This window comes from Schistocerca piceifrons, chromosome 3 (assembly GCF_021461385.2).
Source record: "Schistocerca piceifrons isolate TAMUIC-IGC-003096 chromosome 3, iqSchPice1.1, whole genome shotgun sequence".
NCBI classification, from domain to species: domain Eukaryota; kingdom Metazoa; phylum Arthropoda; class Insecta; order Orthoptera; family Acrididae; genus Schistocerca; species Schistocerca piceifrons.
This window is the reverse complement of record NC_060140.1, coordinates 841,451,498-841,472,575: the sequence shown is the minus strand read 5'-3', so window position 1 is coordinate 841,472,575 and position 21,078 is coordinate 841,451,498. Positions and strand designations below refer to the sequence as shown.

Below are 21,078 nucleotides of genomic sequence, written 5' to 3'. Positions count from 1 at the left end.
TAACACCTGTAGTGACGAAATATTGTGCGACTTGCATAGTATTATCCGGCGGCAAACCCGAAAAGAGTATTTGCAACAGATCCGTCGGAAAAGCCTGAAAAGTCACACCTGAAGAAAAGTTTTATTTGATTAAAGCACCTATGCCTTGGTTTCAGAGGGGATCCCTAGTTTCGTTCAATGCTGAGGTGCTATTCCAATACGGTTGGAGAACCTCTGCAATGCTTAGGGGGAACACCAAGTGGGTTGAGGCGTGAAAATGAATTTGGGGTGAAGAGGAAGGCGTGCTAGGGTAGTTCATTCCGTTGTGAAAGGCCACTCTGCTGGGGTGATGTGGTGGTTAGCACATCTGCTTAGTGAGCAGGAGTCCTGGATTAGAATCCCGTCTTGGTCCAAATTTTCATTCTTCGCTTCAGTCTGCACATATACAACGTATTTAAAACTTTTTCAAAGCATCTCCTCGCGTACAGTCGCACAAAGTAATGAAAGGAACACAGTTCATTCCTCACTGAAGGTTCTAGGCACTTCAGTCCAGAACTGCGCTGCTGCTACGGTTGCAGGCTCGAATCCTGCCCCGGCCATGGATGTGTGTGATGTCCTTAGGTTAGTTAGGTTTAAGTAGTTCTAAGTCTAGGGAACTGATGACCTCAGATGTTAAGTCCCATAGTGCTCAGAGCCATTTGATTTCTCGCTGAATGTTCCTCACCCATCCAGTTTTGAAGTCCTAACATAAACGTTTTACGTACTTAAAGTCAAATATTTAACACGTTAACTCATATGTAACGTAATCACACGTTTGGAACTATTTTATACCTGATTCCTTTGAAGAATCTGGAGTGGGACTGTGGAGGAAGGGGGGAATTGCTGGGAAAATAATGTTAGCACTACAATATAATCTTCACTACCAACGCATCAGGATAGGTAGCCAGCCACCGTGTTATACTCTGACAACAGCATCATTCAAATGCGGTATGGAGGGACCAAAGCGAAAGTGTGAAGAGTAGTTTAGTACATGAGGGGCGAAATATAACATTCAAGTAACTAATTAAGGCAGTTATGGACACTGTAGGCATGGTCAGAGAAGAGGACAAGGAGCTATGAATGGCTCAGGAAATATTCGACCTTATGGATGGACGAAGAATATTGCTGTGCCTGTGTTGTTCAAAATACAAGCTTTACAATTGGCTGTATAATGAAATGACGATGGCTGAAATTTGTGCCGTCCTTCTTTATAATACAGAAACTTCAATATCGTATTCATCCACCGATACCGGGTGGGTACTTTCAGTTAAAATGTCCGCCATATACGAGACTTACATAATGTGTACGAGTACAAGATGGGACCCAGCGACGGCGACATGTGGAAGTTTGTTTCTGGCTGTGAGTAGTGCACGGATGGCCGAAGCGGTAAGGCGATGGATCGCGTAGAATGGGAAATCCGGCTTAGAATGCTGTTCTGGCACAAATTTTCACTATCATCATTCCCTTATACAGCTGACAGTTGTTCGTATTTGCAACTGCGAATGCATTTCGTGTACAGAAACAACTAACCCAGCGGTATACATAATTTATGAATAAATTTAACAGGAAATGCAAAGAGGCCAAGACGAAATGAATGAGAGAAACTTATTGAGATATTAAGAAATACACGAGTGTAGCAGAAATTAACGTGGCGCAAAGTTTTAAGAAACAATGAAAATTGGTTATTTTAGAGTAAAATAACGCATGATGGACGAATCTAGGGGACAATAGGAAGCAGACTAGCAGAGGCCTGGAAGGAAGGAAGATTAGAGTTTAATGTCCCTGCCGCATCGAAGTCATTATAGTCAGAGCACAACCTCGGATTGTTGCAAAGATGGTGAAGGAAATTGGCCGTGCCCTTTCAAAGGAACTATTCCGGCATTTGCCTGGAGCGATTTTAGGAAGCCACGAAAAACCTAAATCTGGATAGCCGGACACGGATTTGAACCCATCGTCTTCCCGAATGCGAGTCCAGAGCAACGACCAATGGCGACATTTGGCCGGGTCAGACGCTTGGAGAAGAAAAATTCTACTCTGCACGCCTGGTGGTTACTTTGTATACAACTGTTACTTTCCCTTCTCCTGTTCCAGTCGCGTCCGTTCCTAAGTCTCTGTTAATGTTAAACTCCGGATTTTTTGCGAGGTACTCAGTGTGTTTCTAAGCCTTTGCGTTTTCCAAGTAAGGAAAACTCATTTTCCTCTCCAAATACATTAATCCCCGGATCGATTTGTTCAACTCTGTAGTTATTAATGTACTGACTCTAGAACTAGAATGCTGCACTGTGACGTAATACCTGGAACACTATACATCATTCATCAGTGAGTCTTGGGGCGGGGAGAGGCGAGATGGCATCCTTAGGTGACATCAGTTGCGATGGGCACATTTGAAACGGCATCGAGCTAGATATGCTAGCCTTAGACTCAGCGCTAACAAGTTTGTTTTAGTCAGGGTGATGTTCCACATTATGCAGTCATGGACTGTGCGGCTGGTCCCGGCGGAGCTTCGAGTCCTCCCTCAGGCATGGGTGTGTGTGTTAGTCCTTAGGATAATGTAGGTTAAGTAGTGTGTAAGGTTAGGGACTAATGACCTTAGCAGTTAAGTCCCATAAGATTTCACACACATTTGAACATTTTGATGTTCCACATGTCATGTGAGTCCATAGCGTGATGAAGCGTTGCTTATATTAACGTGAAAGGGGTACCCTACCCTAGGAGGTAGTTATATTTATTTCAGTTGAATGTGATTACATTATGGATGTTTGTGTGTAATGCATTTACCGACTGGAATGTACTACACTTCACTGTGTGGTTTACAGATCGGTGTCCGATGTCATGGGATGGGTGGACCTGCTGGCCTGAAGCCCCAGCGCCATCTGAGCAGCATCTCCCATGTCCTCCACAGACCACTGTCAGCTCACAGCTGCCGCACTGCCCACGTGAGTACAGGGAGAGATAAACGCATGTGTGCGAAGTGTGTGTGTGTGAGAGAGAGAGTCCGTTAGAGCATGAGAGAGAGTGGGTGAGAGTTTCAGAAAGAGTGGCTGAGAGTGTGAGGGAGAGTAGGTGAGGGTGTGTGAGAGAGTAGGCGAGGGTGTGAGGGAGAGTAGGTGAGGGTGTGAGGAAGAGTGGGTGAGAGTGTGAGGGAGAGTGTGTGAGAGTGTGAGGGAGAGTGGGTGAGAGTGTGAGGGAGAGTGGGTGAGGGTGTGTGAGAGAGTAGGCGAGGGTGTGAGGGAGAGTAGGTGAGGGTGTGAGGAAGAGTGGGTGAGAGTGTGAGGGAGAGTGTGTGAGAGTGTGTGGGAGAGTGGGTGAGAGTGTGAGGGAGAGTGGGTGAGGGTGTGTGAGAGAGTAGGCGAGGGTGTGAGGGAGAGTAGGTGAGGGTGTGAGGAAGAGTGGGTGAGAGTGTGAGGGAGAGTGTGTGAGAGTGTGAGGGAGAGTGGGTGAGAGTGTGAGGGAGAGTGGGTGAGGGTGTGTGAGAGAGTAGGCGAGGGTGTGAGGGAGAGTAGGTGAGGGTGTGAGGAAGAGTGGGTGAGAGTGTGAGGGAGAGTGTGTGAGAGTGTGAGGGAGAGTGGGTGAGAGTGTGAGGGAGAGTGGGTGAGGGTGTGTGAGAGAGTAGGCGAGGGTGTGAGGGAGAGTAGGTGAGGGTGTGAGGAAGAGTGGGTGAGAGTGTGAGGGAGAGTGTGTGAGAGTGTGAGGGAGAGTGGGTGAGAGTGTGAGGGAGAGTGGGTGAGGGTGTGAGATAGAGTAGAGGGGCAGGGGCTGTTCCTACTGTGGGACTAGAAAGTGACACATGAGGAATGAAATAGCTTAGCAGACTAATAAATTTATCCTGTGATGCATAATAGAGTAATAGAGGTGTATACAAGGGTGGCTGCACTGCTGATGGAAGTCTCGCATTATGTCAATCTTAACTCCTTACCAAAAGAACATGAGATCCATTGAAATTCTAAATTTTATAAGACAGCAAAAAATGAGTATACCTATTCATATAGAGAGAAATTTCAGCCTTATTCATATCATATACACATCATATACAGAGAAACGGACTGGCGTGATCGCATTCTGATTTTGCTTTCAATAGCAATTTCCGAAAACAGACGTTTGGGGGATTACGTTAATAACACAGGGATGTAAACAAAAGAAAAAAACTATGTTTATAGATGAAAGATATTTATCATCAAAGCAAATGGAACTCGAAACGTGATTCATGCTATCTTTTCCAGATGAAAAACAAACACGGAGACATTACAAAGTACATGACGGTTTAAACAGTTTCATTAAACCCCTTAAGATGTTCAAAGCAACATACCGAAAATGTACTACAGCAAGGCGAAAATACAGTAAATTATGTGAAAGTGAAAAATTTAAGAAAATCATCATCTGTAGTGCAATTGACCACCTCAGTATTGTGACAATGCAAGGGATTATCATAAAATCTGTGGAAATCCTTTAATATATATTCAACTACCAATTTCACATCCTCAGACCTTTCTTCCACATTAGTACAGTAGTATAAAGAGCCGCGAAGCACAATATTTAGTGGTACTTCTGGGTCCTTGAACTTCTTTTTAGTACGTTTTATTTTTGTACGCCCAGTTCCCAACCATTTCCTTGAAGTTTATCGGAGGCTGCTTACGCTTCCGCTTTTCTCTGATCCCATTTGTTCATAGGTCCTAATTTCATGCTGCGTTTCGCAAACTATGACTATCGCTTCTCGTGAAATTTACTAAAAAGTTTGAAGACAGGGTTGCGATCAGATTGACCACTTAATACAGGTATTTGGTTTCTGTATATTTTTTGTCACTGTCGTGTGGTCCTGGCATAAAATTGCTGACGGCTTTTTCTTCTTTTTATTCAGATTTGCACGTGATGATGTAATTTAAAGTTACGAAACCGGACGTGCCTTTAATAAAAAAAATACAGCAGTCGCAGCAGTTTTCATTCAACTTGCAAAAGTTTGGCTGTGGATGCCCATCCATTAAACTGAACTGTAAATTATTAATATATATTCAACAGCCAAGTTCACATAACATATTTCTTTATTTAAGACAACCGGTTTCAACAGAGTTTGCTGTGATCTTCAGGTCTGTAAGAAAGTGCATATACATGGAATATGCCTCGTAAGTTAACATGTAACATTTGATATAACAGTTTTAGTTTGGTATTATAAAAACCGGAAGCCGACCTGCACGTTTACACACCTCAAAAATCATTTCGTTGTAATAAGTGCTCATTTTACGCTGAACATCAAGCACAAGATATCAAGTGGATAAAAATCAGCACATTATTAAAGGTTTTCATCACTAAAGTATTTAAAACCATAAAGCACCTTTTGCAAAAGGCCATGTCCATATAGATATTGCTCACAGATTCTTATTACATCACCCAAACACGGTACACAATAGCATGTCTGTTTGGATATGCTGGACATTTCTAAATAGCGCGAATCCATTTTAAACGGCTTATAAGGTACAACTGGCAGATATTGTTGCACAGACAACATTTTTATAGCATATTGCAGCCACTAGATGCGTCTTACATCGGAACCATGTGACAGATCGGAAAAAATCTCTTTTCATATTGTAATCTCGCACTCCTTCCTAATTCCATCTATTGTCCATGTAAGTCTTTTATGAAGATTTGAGAGGAGCAAAGATTACAATAAATTTTCTAGTTCACTTAGTTTTTCATGCTGAGTTGGCTCCAGTTCTTTTTGTCTAGGGATCTGATTCTTGAACCTGAAAATGACACATTTTAGGTCTTCACGGTTGAATTGATCAACACAAATTTTAAGATTGTTGTTGCAGAATTTTGTTTACGTTGATGTACTTTCTCACTTTTCAGTATATCATACACTCTTCTCATTTTTCACATTTAACAAAGCCAAACTTACATTTTCGCACAAAATACAAAAATACGTACGATCCCATCAGAGGCATGCTTACTACTAACTCATTCTACCGTAATAACCATATCAGAAAGGGTTTACAATTATTCTTAACAAATGAATTTCTACTAGTTTCTGTTACATTATTACTTTCGATTATTATTTCATTAATGAATCCAGAAATAAACATAGTAACCAGTACAACATTGCGTAATTAATAACATAAATTTTAAGTGTGCCAATAATTGGTATTATATAAAGTAATTCACTTTCATAAATTTTAGCTTGAAATACAAAATTCTGTGTATAAAATTATATGAAAGTTTTCAGGAAAGCAGCTGACCTGTTGAAAATTCGAAAAATGATACTGGTATTGACAACTCTGTCGAAGAAAAGTAATGCTAAAGGAGGATGTCCCCTTACAATATTTAAAATTAACTACCTTAGTGAGTGGCCTTTAAGAACAGTAAATATTACAAAACTGTGCTTTACTGACAACTGAAATACATATTTAATTCTCACAATTCCCTTTACAGATTCTTATGCATAATAGAAAAATTAAGGTACTTGCTCTGCAATAGTTTACTTCGTTGTTATTGTCGCTCTTATCTGCCGCAATCTGGACGGGTGTACGAGCACACATACGCAGGTGTTCCGTGTTTGTGTGATGTAACACGAATCTGTGAACAACACATATGTGGTCATGGCCCTTTCCAAAAGCTGCTATACGTTTTTAAACATTTTACTGATGACAAATCTTTTATAATGTGCTGATTTTTATCCACTTCATATCTTGTACGTGAGGTTCGATGTAATATGAACACGTTTCACAACATAAAGAAGTTATTTAAATGTACAGATCCACTTCCGACTTTTATAATACCGAACCAACACTTTTGTATCAAACGTTACCTCTTAACTTATGAGACACATTCCATGTATATGCATTTATTACGGATCTGAATGTGACAGCAAAGTCTGTTGAAGCCGCTTGTCTTAAATAAAGAAGTATTTTATGCGACCTTTACTGTTGAAGGGCTTAAAACAGATCGCTCTTCAGTATTACCAACTGACAACATTCAAAGAACTGTGAATAACACGCGGCAAAAGAAAAGACAAACGTGCGTTAATTGTTTCAGATGAGTTTTCTTACATGGACGTTTACCTGTAGGCCTTTGCCTCTCTGGCATTAGGGAGCATCCCTGATTTTATTTTCACTGTCTGATAGCAGATACATATGTTGGATCTTCCTCCGTATAGTTATTATCGCCGACAGAATGTGGAAGCTACATCGACCGTTTCTACGGTAATTTCCAAGAATGTCTGTCTATAGAAGCCGCGAGTTCCAAACGATAGATGTAGAAAGTGCGATTGTATGTCGATCCCGCGACAGTAGTAGCGGGCGTGTTTACAGTGGTCACTGCAGCAACGACAAAAGAAGAGTGTTGACTAAATTCAAAGATTCAAATGGCTCTGAGCACTATGGGACTTAACTTCTGAGGTCATCAGTCCCCTAGAACTTAGAACTACTTAAAGCTAACTAACCTAAGGACATCACACACATCCATGCCCGAGGCAGGATTCGAACCTGCGACCGTAGCGGTCGGGCGGTTCCAGACTGTAGCGCCTAGAACCGCTCGGCCACCCTGGCCGGCTGTTGACTAAAATACTTGTAATTACGAAGGAAATGACTTAACTCACTCGACGTCTACGTTTTCATTATGAGAATGTCTATTTGATGTGTATGCTACGGGAAGCATTCCCTTTTTGCCGTAACCTGGGTAGTTTTTGCCAACTTCACTCAAAAATAAGGGTAGAGTGCCACACGCGTCAACTTTTCCTTGCAACTGCATGTTATGGAAATACATACACTGAAAAAAGCAGAGTTCGTTCCTTTCTCATTGACGCTATTCCCAGATTCCTCTGATTTCCTCAGCCGCTCGATGTTCTGCGTGTGCACACTGCTATCATCTGAAGACGCGAACTCTACACACCGGTTCAAGAACATCTGGTTGAATCCTTCTGATTTCAGTGTCTTGTAGGATTGACAGCTGTCAGTAATCACTTTGCTACTGGGCAGTATAAAGTACTTTTATCAAACTGGCTAAAGTCACCTTGTCTCTGGAGAACTTTCCTACCACAGAGTACTTCTGGCACTCTCGTTCTATACTTGCGAATACCCAAATATGTTCGGTTTCATTCTTTAAAGGTCATCCTCTCTGGTTTTTCCTTCTTGATATGTGCGACTCGTCCGTATTATGTTCGAGTATAATGACTTTTCTGGAGACTAGAAATCTACTCTGTAGGAATCACCATGGGTTTCGAAAAAGACGATCATGTGAAACCCATAGCTCGCGCTATTCGTCCACGAGACTCAGACGGGTTCCCAGGTAGATGCCGTGTTTCTTGACTTCCGCAAGGTGCTCGATACAGTTCCCCATAGTCGTTTCATGAACAAAGTAAGAAGATATGGACTATCAGACCAGTTGTGTGACTGGATTGAACAGTTCCTAGATAACAGAACGCAGCATGTCATTCTCAATGGAGACAAGCCTTCCGAAATAAGAGTGATTTCAGGTGTGCCGTAGGGGGGTGTCGTAAGTCCGTTGCTATTCGTAATATATATAAATGACCTTCTGAATAACATCGGAAGTTAACTGAGGCTTTTTGCGGGTGGTGCTGTAGTATATCGAGAGGTTCTAACAATGGAAAATTGTACTGAAATGCAGGAGGATCTGCAACGAATTGACGCATGGTGCAGGGAATGGAAATTGAATCTCAATGCAGACATGTGTAATGTGCTGCGAATACATAGAAAGGAAGATCCTTTATCATTTAGCTACAATATAACAGGTCAGCGACTGGAAGCAGTTAATTTCGTAAATTGTGTGGGCGCAGGCACTAGGAGTGATTTACAATGGAATGACCGTATAAAATTAATCGTCGGTAAAGCAGATGCCAGACTGAGATTCATTGGAAGAATCCTAAGGAAATGCAGTCCGAAAACAAAGGAAGTAGGTTACAGTGCACTTGTTCGCCCACTGCTTGAATACTTCTTACCGGTGTGGAATCCGTACCAGATAAATCGTTCAAATGGCTCTGAGCACTATGGGACTTAACATCTGAGGTCACCAGTCTCCTAGAACTTAGAACTACTTAAACCTAAGTAACCTAAGGACATATCACACATCCATGCCCGAGGCGGGATTCGAACCTGCGACCGTAGCGGTCGCGTGTACCAGATAGGGTTGGTAGAAGAGATAGAGAAGATCCAACGGACAGCAGCGCGCTTCGTTACAGGATCATTTAGTAATCGCGAAAGCGTTACGGAGATGATAGATAAACTCTAGTGGAAGACACTGCAGGAGAGACGCTCAGTAGCTCGGTATGGGCTTTTGTTGACGTTTCGAGAACATACCTTCACCGAGGAGTCAAAAAGTATATTGCTCGCTCCTACGTATATCTCGCGAAGAGACCATGTGGATAAAATCAGAGAGATTAGAGCCCACACAGAGGCATGCCGATAATCTTTCTTTCCACGAACAATACGAGACTGGAATAGATGGGAGAACCGATAGAGGTTCTCAAGGTACCCTCCGCCACACACCGTCAGGTGGCTTACGGAGTATGGATGTAGTTGCAGAACAGCTTTATTTGGTCCACAGATCGGTACACTGTCGTTCGTCACTATTATATATTACACTTCTCTGCAAAGTCACACACGGTATTGGTAGCTAAGTCAGTTTCCGATGCTGTTGCTTGCAGAGTGTAGTCTCTAATACAGTCCATATTTCCGAAAAAAATTCAAACAATATTCTACGTTACATAAACATGGAATCAGATTCTCCCAAGTGAGCCAATCGGCCGAAGAAACGTCTACTACCATAGACACCCCAACTCACTACCGACATAAACCGTGCAGGTTTCCCTAGCGATTCACAAATAATTTATCATAACGCCCGCCACCACAGTCCCTTGATCGATTTAGAACCTCACGTTCTATATCTATAGTTTGGAGCCCGCGGCTTCGATAGGCAAACATTCTTGGAAATTACCGCTTCTACACTGAAAACCTTCGCAGTCATGCATCCCGGAACGGATCGCAAATACCTCGGTGGTTTCGTCCTTCCACTTCTTCCACACGGCCTGACGTCAGCGGTGTCTGTTTTCAGCAGGGTTGCGGTCCAGCGTAAACCTCGTTTCCGCCATCGTGTTTAGCTCCGAGACACAGCGCAGCCGTCGGAAATGCGTGGAACGTGGTGCAAGCTGGAGACATCTGCGAACTCGTCCGTCCCTTGGGTACTGGGGGAGCGGCTGAGTCGCGGCAAAGCTGACAGTCATTCGGATCCAATTACATCGCTACCGAGGACAACCCGTGTAAGAGCTACGCGCACGTTTTAGTTTGTAAGTAGGAATACCAACTATATTGATCAGGCAAAACGTTATGACTACTGCCCATTGTGAAACCGAATGCCACCAGCCAGCTTTGCGGTCACCTGACGCGGTAAAAGACGTACGTAACAGTAGCAAAAACGAATGGTGAATGGGACGATACAGGGCGGAAGTGGACAACACCACTGACATAAACGTCTCTGACAAAGGGCAGGTTGTGATGTCTAGGCCCCCAGGAACGAGTGTCTCGAAAACCGCGAATCTGGTCGACTGTTCGCGTACTACTGTTGTGGGCATCTACTGAAAGCGTTTCAAGGAAGTTTATGCCACGAGCAGGTGACATGGCGTTGGATGTCTACGACTCATCAAAAAAGTGGAGATGAGATGGTTGCTCGCTCTCTGAAGCAGGATAGGTGGCTATAGATTCCTGACATTTTCAGTCTGGCAGTGATCTGCGATGGGCCGGCCGGTGTGACAGTGCGGTTCTAGGCGCTACAGTCTGGAACCGCGCGACCGCTGCGGTCGCAGGTTCGAATCCTGCCTCGGGCATGGATGTGTGTGATGTCCTTAGGTTAGTTAGGTTTAAGTAGTGCTAAGTTCTAGGGGACTGATGACCACAGATGTTATGTCCCATAGTGCTCAGAGCCATTTGAACCATTTTTTTTGATCTCCGATGTTTGCTAACTGAAGAAAATTTCAAAAGCCAAGATTGCTAAAAAAAGCATCTTGTTTTGGATGACTGGTTTCGACAGAGCCATGCTGTCATCATGGTGTCTTCATGGTATGATAAATGAATATGCAATGTGAAGCGACTTGAAACACTTGTACACACTATGTAGTTAAAATTTTAAACCGTTATATCCGTTACACATAGCGCTTCCGTAGTTACATAAAAATACCGTCCTATTCGAATCCAACGTTTTTTCAAAAAAAAAAAAAAAATAGAAAAAAAACAGTCGGAAAAGAAATTTCAAAAATTTAGGATTTTGAACAAACGAACGTTTATATCTATCATAATATTAATACGTGAACACGAAAATTGAAGTACCGATTTTTAATATTAATTGAAGAAGGAGGCCACTGATCCTTATATAATTCGAAAGGAACTTTGCCATACATGTACACAAAAGAAAAAAACCTTTGTATACATAGACACAAATGAGAAAAGTTTACCTTTGTCTCTGGTGTTGCTACCAACTGCCGGCCGGTGTGGCCGAGCGGTTCTAGGCGCTTCATTGTGGAAGCGCACAAACGCTACGGTCGCAGGTTCGAATCCTGCCTCGGGCATGGATGTATGTAATGTCCTTAGGTTAGTTAGGTTTAAGTAGTTCTAAGTTCTAGGGGACTGATGACCTCAGGTGTTAAGTCCCATAGTGCTCAGAGCCATTTGAACCATTTTTGCTACCAACTTTTACCACGCGTAACGATCGGGTGTTATGGTAGAATCGACACACGAAAGTAACAACGTTTCGTGTAGTTCATTCTCAGCACGTTCATGTTTGAATGACGCAGATAGTTCAATTGCAGTAACCAATGCTTACCGGGTAGCTACAATGCCGCAACTGCTACAACGTTGATGTCGACAGTGGAAAACGAAAAGTAGTAACGAAGCCGTCGGGGACACAAACGTTATTAGCGTCGTTTTTTCACTCACTCTGGTCCACAAGTAAATTGAACTACCTGTGTGTTCGTCTGTTGGCGTCACTACAAATTTTAGAGTATTCCTAATTTTCAGTATCTTCATTTTGAGTAGCTGCAGAGTCCCTTATTATAAGGAAACTTTTTTGTTTCAGGCTATGCCTCAAAGAAGAACGTCAACGGGTGGGACTGAAAGACGAAAAGCTAGAGCGACAAAATTTTTGTGTAGTGAAAGTAATAGGAACAATGCAGATGATGATAACGATAATTCTATTGTCGTTCTGAAAGCTATATTTATATATGCACTGAACATAATTACAAATAATTTTGATAACTGTAATTGCGGTTTGATGACTTTACAGTGCATACATTTTAATGCAAATCATTTCGCGTCTGAGGTGACTTTACGTGATACATCAACGTTCACATTGTGTTGTCATGAGGGAAACAGTAATTTGCTGCCACCAACACAAATTTATATTACAATGCAGTGTATCACAGACTCCCTTCAGATCATCGAACAATTAAAGAGAAATGAAAGAATTATTTCAAGAATACATGTAGCTACAATTCAGCATATGTTACGGATCACTTCTGCGGCTAAAATTTCAGACACGTTAATACACATGACATTTACTATTACGGATCAGTTCCAGTGAGCAACTGGTCGAATTTCGACCACAGGCGATACTAGTATAAGCAAAAACATATATGTTCGTATGTTTAGAATCTCAAAATTCCGAAGGTTCTTTTCCGATTGATTTCAAATTTTAACACAACGTTGCATTCAAATACGCGCGTGTTTTCATATAACGGTTTATATATATAAAGGAGAATAGCTATTACTAAAAATCTTGAAAAGTGAAAGACCGATTTACTTCTAATTTGTACAAGTTACTATGATAAATGTATGGAGACAAATAGGATATAGCCAATTACATTTATCACAGTATTTACATTTATTACAGTATTTAGCAGTGAAATGTCAGTAGCAAGTTTGCGAACGGCAAAGTTATATGTATGGCTACCGGCTTATGATAAGAATACTACTACGGAATTTGAATTTGCAGTAATAAGCAAGGCACAAAGTTAGAGAGAGTAGAGTATAGGAGAAGGATACGAGGTGGAAGAAAATGGAAATAGCAGAAAGCAAGAGATGGGCGGAGAGAGGAGACAGGAGGAGATGGAGAGAGACGGGGAACGAGAAGATGGACATAGAAAGGGGAAAAGAGGGGATGAGAGAAGAGGCAGGCGCAGATGGAAAGAAAGGGAGGACAGGAAGAGGAGATGGACAGAGATGGAGGTCATATTCCGATACATACGAGGGTCACTCCAAAAGGAATGCAAACTATTTTGTAAGACTACAGTTTTCATTCTGCATGTGTGAATGTTTTACAGTGTGTAGGGACATCCTTCCCGCTTGTTTACAAACTTAGTTCAACCTGTTCCCGTGAGTGGCGCCGTCACAGCATGTCTTCAAGATGGCTGCTACACTTGACGTTAGTCAGAAGCAACGTGCTGTCATGGAATTCCTGTGCTGTGAAAACGAGACAGTGGAAACATCCACAAGAGGTTGGAAAAGGTGTATGGAGATGATGCCGTCGTCGCAGTACAGTTAATATGCACGGCAGTATTGAGGGTTGTCTTCGCAGCGGGAGGCCTCGTACTGCAGACACTCCAGACAATGTGGAGAGAGTTAACGAATTGGTGACTGCTGACAGACGCATCACAGAGAACGAATTGTCACGCTACGTTGGGATAGGGGAAGGAAGTGTTTGCAGAATACTCAAAGTGTTGGCGTTAAAAAGGTTTGTGCCAGGTAGGTTCCCAGGATGTTGACAGTGGCTCACAAAGAAACAAGAAAAACAATATGCAGCGAAGTTTTGGAACAGTACGAGAATGGTGGAGATAAATTTCTTGGAAGAATTGAGACACGTAATGAAACATGGCTCCATCATTTTTCACCAGAGACGAAGAGGCAATCAGTGGAGTGACATCATGCAAATTCACCCAAGAAAAAAGATTCAAAACCACACCTTCTTCTGGAAAAGTTATGGCTACGGTGTTTTTCGATTCCGAAGGACTCTTGCTTGTGGACATCTTGCCAAGTGGAACCACCATAAATTCTGATGCATATGTGACGACACTGAAGAAACTTCAAGCTCGACTGAGTCGTGTTCGACCACATCGCAAAAGCAGCATGTTTTGCTGTTGCACGACAATGCACGGCCGCATGTCAGTCAAAAAACCATGGAAGCGATCACAAAACGCTGATGGACAACACTGAAACACCCCCCTTACAGTCCTGACCTGGCTCCATGTGACTAACTCTCTTTGAGAAACTGAAAAACTCTCTTCGTGGAACATGGTTTGAAGATGATGATTCCCTTGTGCACGCTGCCAAGCAGTGGCTCCAACAGGTTGATCCAGAATTTTACCGCGCGGGTATATAGGCGCTGGTTCCAAGATGGCGTAAGGCAGTTGAGAGGGATGGAAATTATGTGGAGAAATGAAAATATTGTCCCTAAAGAATGTATCTACACGCTGTAAAACTTTCAAACATGTAGAATAAAAGATGGATTTAAAAAAAAATATATTATGCATTTCTTTTGGAGTGACCCTCGTATTAGGAACGTGTACTTTCTCTCTTCTTTCTTTCCATTTAACCAGACTGAGCTACAACAACGCGTGGCTGGAAATAAATAGTTTTTGAACGAAAATATCTCACGCTGTCTGAGGTCCTTTATCTCTTCCTTTAAGTGGTTGTGCCTCCCTTGGGAAGCATTTCTGGCCACATGTCCATACGACCTTTTTTGCTCCCCATTTTCTAACGGGTCCTTGCCTACAGCTTGTCCCCATTTGGTGGAAGCACCCCTGTATAAGGCTTGTGATGACTTAGACTATGTCGTACTACACCGTAGTTATCACCGTCACAAGCGTGCTATCTATTTCATTCAACACCCGAAAGTAAATTCGTGTGAGGCGTAACAGTATTAACATGCATGTAGAGGGAAGGTTGGTGCTATTCACGATTCCAGTACACAATATTATTCCCTTTGGATACCGTATTGTTCAATCTCCGTGCAATGCGATGGCCTGACACCACATCACTGGGCGGGCCTGTATGCCCGCATGGTACTGCTCTACTGCTCAACTTCGGAACCAACATCTTGTTTCATTAATAGCCTCCCCATCATGCACAAACTGCTTCCCGCGGAGTGCATCGCTCACTGGGTCACACTAATAAAAGTCGAAGGGTGCAAGATCCGAGCTGTAGCGTGGATGAAAGAGAACAGTCCGATGGAGTTTTTGCAGCTCCTTTGGGTCGGTAGACTTGTGTGAAGCCTAGCGTTGTCATGGTGAAGGAGAAGTTAGTTTACATTTTCGGAGCGACGTACACGCTAATGTCATCTCTTCAGTTTCCTGAGGGTAGCACAACTCACTTCAAAACTGATCGTCGGACACAGAGGGAGGACATTAAAAGGAAAAACCCCTTCAGAGTCCCAGGAAACATCACCATGACTTTACCGGGTGAGGGAGTCCCCCTGGAACTTTTCTCTGGAGGAGAGGTGGTACATCGTCACTCCATCGATTTCCGTTTTATTTCCGGCTCTTAGTGATGCACCTCTGTTTCTTCGCCTGTGACGATGGTAGACAAAAAATTGTCACGATCAACCTCGTAACGCGCAAGCAGTTCCGCGCAGGTGGTCCTTCGTTGCTGTTTATGTCTTCTGTCAGGCGGCAAAGAACCCAGCGGACACACAGCTTTGAGTGCCTCAACTCGCAGACGAGTGTGCCAGCATTACCGACAGCGACGTTCGGTTGAGTAGCGATGTGTCTGTTTGTGATACGTCGATTACTTCGAATGATAGTGTCCGCACGTTCGAACATTGTAGGAATCACAGTCAGCACGCGGGAGCTCGGACAAGTTTGCGCGACCTTGTTGCGATGATGACAGACACCTCGCCCAATGACTTACCATGCTTTTGTTGACTGACAGGTCTCCGCAGACGTTCTGCAAGCGCTTTGGAATATCTGCGATGCTTTGGTTCTCCGTCAAAAGAAACGCAGTGACAGATCCCTGCTTGGATATCACGTCGTTCACAGACTACTTACAGCGCCACCACCTATCGGAACTTACGAAACTATGCGGGTTGAAGTGGGAATATTACACATTGCCCCACGACTAATCCCGCATTTGTCAACCGAAATTGCCCGAGGAAAAAAAAAGGTGTTGCAGAAGTTGGGTTATGTACTCAGAATGGCTTCACTTTCAGAAAAGCGAAATCTTATAGTGTATTATGTACCCTACGTTGGTTTTTGCAAAACAGAACAAAAGGATCTATTTCAAATATTGAAATTTTTCTCTATAGAATTTTTCCGTCTGAACCTAGGTCTTGATTACTTCTTACTTTTTTTTTACCACTAGGTAATGGGTGCTATATGTGCCGGGCTGATATAGAATGTCAAAAATCGGCACGAAATAATAAAATAACTATAAAATGATGAATTATGAATGCAAGTAGCGTTTCCACTTGACACATAAGCATTACAGACATAAAATGTCCCAGGACTTTGGCGCACAACATCATTTAAGTCAGTGCCTGATTCATGAAACAGTTTTACGTTTAAAGACAATTACGACAGATCGCATAAAAACACTATTTTCAGATTACTGTTCCCAGTACAATAATATAACAACATTTACACCGTGGTTCTAATAATGAAGTCACAAAGTTCACTCACTAATATCTCACAAAATGGTTACGAGCAGAACACAATACACATCACCTTTCAATGAACAGCCCTGGGAAGGAGGGGAAATCAATTCATGGAAAATTTAAGCATCTTCTTCTACGCACAAAATAATTTTCGTTGTTGATTACATAGGTGGTTTTCGCCTTAAGAAAACACATATTAGCTACATGAGCTCCTTCTCTTATTTCATTATCCTCTGACACAGATAAATGTATTCATATCGAGTGGTTACAATTAAAGCGTCCCTACTCGCAGAGCTCCAGCGTGGCATGTAATTATCGTATCGCAACGAGGTCAAAGACGTGTAGAAATGTTTCCTTATGTAATGGATTAGGAACGAGATGTGAGCAGAAAAGATAAAAAGTGGGAAATGCATAATGTTTCTTTTATTATTAACCGCCATCTTCACAATTTATTTAATCTTAGTACCAGATACGTCGAATGAGATGCTGTATCTTTAAAATGATTTGATAAACAGTTGCTCGTAGCAGTTCCGGTGGAATGTGAGCAGCGTGTTCCTGCATACTGGCCTTTAGATCAGGTCGGGACTGATCGTGTCCTTAGTAAATGAGTTCTGTAATTATCCCCAGAGCCAAAAGTCACACGGATTAAAATCTGGAGTACTTGCGGGCCATCCCTCTGGAAAACCTCTGGAGATAACACGGTCGGGGAAGGTTGCATTACGCAAATGTTTCACTGGGCGAAAGGTGTTGCCCCATGCTACACGTAAACTGTGGTTTCAACATACACTCCTGGAAAAGGAAAAAAGAACACATTGACACCGGTGTGTCAGACCCACCATACTTGCTCCGGACACTGCGTGAGGGCTGTACAAGCAATGATCACACGCACGGCACAGCGGACACACCAGGAACCGCGGTGTTGGCCGTCGAATGGCGCTAGCTGCGCAGCATTTGTGCACCGCCGCCGTCAGTGTCAGCCAGTTTGCCGTGTCATACGGAGCTCCATCGCAGTCTTTAACACTGGTAGCATGCCGCGACAGCGTGGGCGTGAACCGTATGTGCAGTTGACGGACTTTGAGCGAGGGCGTATAGTGGGCATGCGGGAGGCCGGGTGGACGTACCGCCGAATTGCTCAACACGTGGGGCATGAGGTCTCCACAGTACATCGATGTTGTCGCCAGTGGTCGGCGGAAGGTGCACGTGCCCGTCGACCTGGGACCGGACCGCAGCGACGCACGGATGCACGCCAAGACCGTAGGATCCTACGCAGTGCCGTAGGGGACCGCACCGCCACTCCCCAGCAAATTAGGGACACTGTTGCTCCTGGGGTATCGGCGAGGACCATTCACAACCGTCTCCATGAAGCTGGGCTACGGTCCCGCACACCGTTAGGCCGTCTTCCGCTCACGCCCCAACATCGTGAAGCCCGCCTCCAGTGGTGTCGCGACAGGCGTGAATGGAGGGACGAATGGAGACGTGTCGTCTTCAGCGATGAGAGTCGCTTCTGCCTTGGTGCCAATGGTGGTCGTATGCGTGTTTGGCGCCGTGCAGGTGAGCGCCACAATCAGGACTGCATACGACCGAGGCACACAGGGCCAACACCCGGCATCATGGTGTGGGGAGCGATCTCCTACACTGGCCGTACACCACTGGTGATCGTCGAGGGGACACTGAATAGTGCACGGTACATCCAAACCGTCATCGAACCCATCGTTCTACCATTCCTAGACCGGCAAGGGAACTTGCTGTTCACACAGGACAATGCACGTCCGCATGTATCCCGTGCCACCCAACGTGCTCTAGAAGGTGTAAGTCAACTACCCTGGCCAGCAAGATCTCCGGATCTGTCCCCCATTGAGCATGTTTGGGACTGGATGAAGCGTCGTCTCACGCGGTCTGCACGTCCAGCACAAACGCTGGTCCAACTGAGGCGCCAGGTGGAAATGGCATGGCAAGCCGTTCCACAGGACTACATCCAGCATCTCTACGATCGTCTCCATGGGAGAATAGCAGCCTGCATTGCTGCGAAAGGTGGATATACACTGTACTATTGCCGACATTGTGCATGCTCTGTTGCCTGTGTCTATGTGCCTGTGGTTCTGTCAGTGTGATCATGTGATGTATCTGACCCCAGGAATGTGTCAATAAAGTTTCCCCTTCCTGGGACAATGAATTCACGGTGTTCTTATTTCAATTTCCAGGAGTGTAGTTGCGCCCTTCCAAAGCAGGAATCGCTTGCTGTACAAGTAGGTATACAGTAGTAATAGATCGAAAGTCATCGAGTAAAACAGAAGTAATATACGGCGTTCCCAGAGGAAGTGTTATAAGCCCTCTATTGTTCCTGATGTATATTAACGACATAGGAGACAATCTGAGTAGCCGTCTTAGATTGTTTGCACACGATGCTGTCATTTACCGTCTTGTAAAGTCATCAGATGATCAAAACGACTTGCAAAATGATTTAGATAAGATATCCGTATGGTGGGAAAAGTGGCAACTGACCCTGAAAAAGGAAAAGTGTGAAGTTATTCACATGAGTACTAAAAGAAATCAGCCAAATTTCGATTACGCGATAAGTCACACAAATCTGAGGGCTGTAAATTCAACTAAATACTTAGGGATTACAATTACAAGGAACCTAAATTGGAACGATCACATAGACAATATTGTGGGTAGAGCAAACCAAAGACTGCGGTTCATTGGCAGAACACTTAGAAGGTGCAACAGGTCTACCAAAGAGACTGCTTACACTACGCTTGTCCGCCCTATTCTGGAGTATCGCTGTGCGGTGTGGGATCCGCATCAGGTGGGACTGTTGGATGACATCGAAAAAGTACAAAGAAGGGCAGCTCGTTTTGTATCATCGCGAAATAGGCGAGATGGTGTCACAGACATGATACGTGAACTGGCGTGGTAATCATTAAAACAAAGGCGATTTTTATTGCGACGGGATCTTCTCATGAAATTTCAATTACCAGTTTTCTCCTCCGATTGCGAAAACATTCTGTTGGCACCCACCTACATAGGGAGAAATGATCATCACGGTAAAATAAGAGAAATCAGGGCTCGCATAGAAAAATTTAAGTGCTCTTTTTTCCCTCGTGCCGTTCGAGAGTGGAACGGTAGAGAGACAGCATGAAGGTTGTTCATTGAATCTGTTGTGAATAGCAGAGTAATCATGTAGATGTAGAAGTATGTCACGATAACGCGCAGTCGTCGCGGTACACCTGACAGGCCCTCTCTGTAAATTTTCTTCAAGGAAGAACGGGCCGTGGATAAAGGTGCCTGTGAAACCACACCACAGTCACACACGGTGAGTACAATGGCTCTTCGTGCACAACACGCGGTTTAACAGTACGTCAAATTCGGCAGGTCTGTGTATTCACTATACCCCGTAGTGTAAAATGTGCCTCGTCACTACATATAATATGGAACAGCTACATGTCATCAACTTCGATACGTGCCAGAAAGCGAAGAGCAAATTCAGAACTCCGTTGAGGATCATTAGATTTGAGTTGCTTCACCGTCTGGGTCTTGTATGGGTACCATAACAAAATAAACCGCCAAACTTTCCGTACTGTTGACCATGGGATGGACAATTCTCGTGACACTGCACGAGCACTATCGCTACCCAGGGCGCGTGTTGTATGGTGATTTATAGCAACAGCAACCTCGTCAATAACTTCCAGTGTGATAGGACGCCTTCCTTTTCCAGTTGCCACACCAAGCTCACGCGTGTTTTCGAATCTCATCATCGTCTTCTTTAAACCATTTAATGACATCGGGCCTCTCCTCAGATATTTCATTCGGCGATACTCTCTCAATACAACACTGTAATTGCTGCCGTTCACATTGAACATTTTCTCGATAACCATACTGATCACTAACGTTATGCAATTTTGTAATATGATGACATAATGGAGACCGTGGCTGTTATTTGAAGACAAATGTTGATCGCGTTAGGACAGCCACCAGCCACAAATTTACTTTCCGTTCCTTTATTCGAAGGGTACCGTTACCGGTTTCGAATCGTGATTCGTCTTCAGACGGTTTACACGCTTTCCTTATGACATGTGGTGTGTTTTTTTACAGATTAATTGTCCTAAAATATAAATAATACATAATTATAAGCACGCCATACACAGATGGTTGCGTTAAAGATTTTCGTTACATGTGGCTTACGTGAAATGTCGGTTTGGAGTGTTTGTTTTCATAACATTCGTCCAACAGATGTGAATACATTCCCACTGCATTCTTATTGTTGCACACGTAAATTTTTCTCACTGAACACTTTAGATTTGTCACCGAGAAGATTTCTACCACGCACCACATGTTTTGGTACATTCAAAGAGCTTACAAACATATGAGTATCAAAGATGCTACGATATATCGTAACATTTGAAGATGTCCTATGTTTGGAAAGGA

General features: G+C 43.5%; 1 protein-coding gene across 1 annotated transcript in view; it reads left to right on the top strand.

The window, feature by feature from the left end:
- Positions 1–2,845: 2,845 nt before the first annotated feature.
- The window catches only part of LOC124789110 (calcitonin gene-related peptide type 1 receptor-like), a 151,018-nt gene continuing 132,785 nt past the window's right edge, over positions 2,846–21,078 (top strand). The window contains exon 1 of the mRNA XM_047256397.1: positions 2,846–2,954. Coding sequence (XP_047112353.1) covers positions 2,846–2,954 — 109 coding nt within the window. The remainder of the gene's footprint in view (positions 2,955–21,078) is intronic.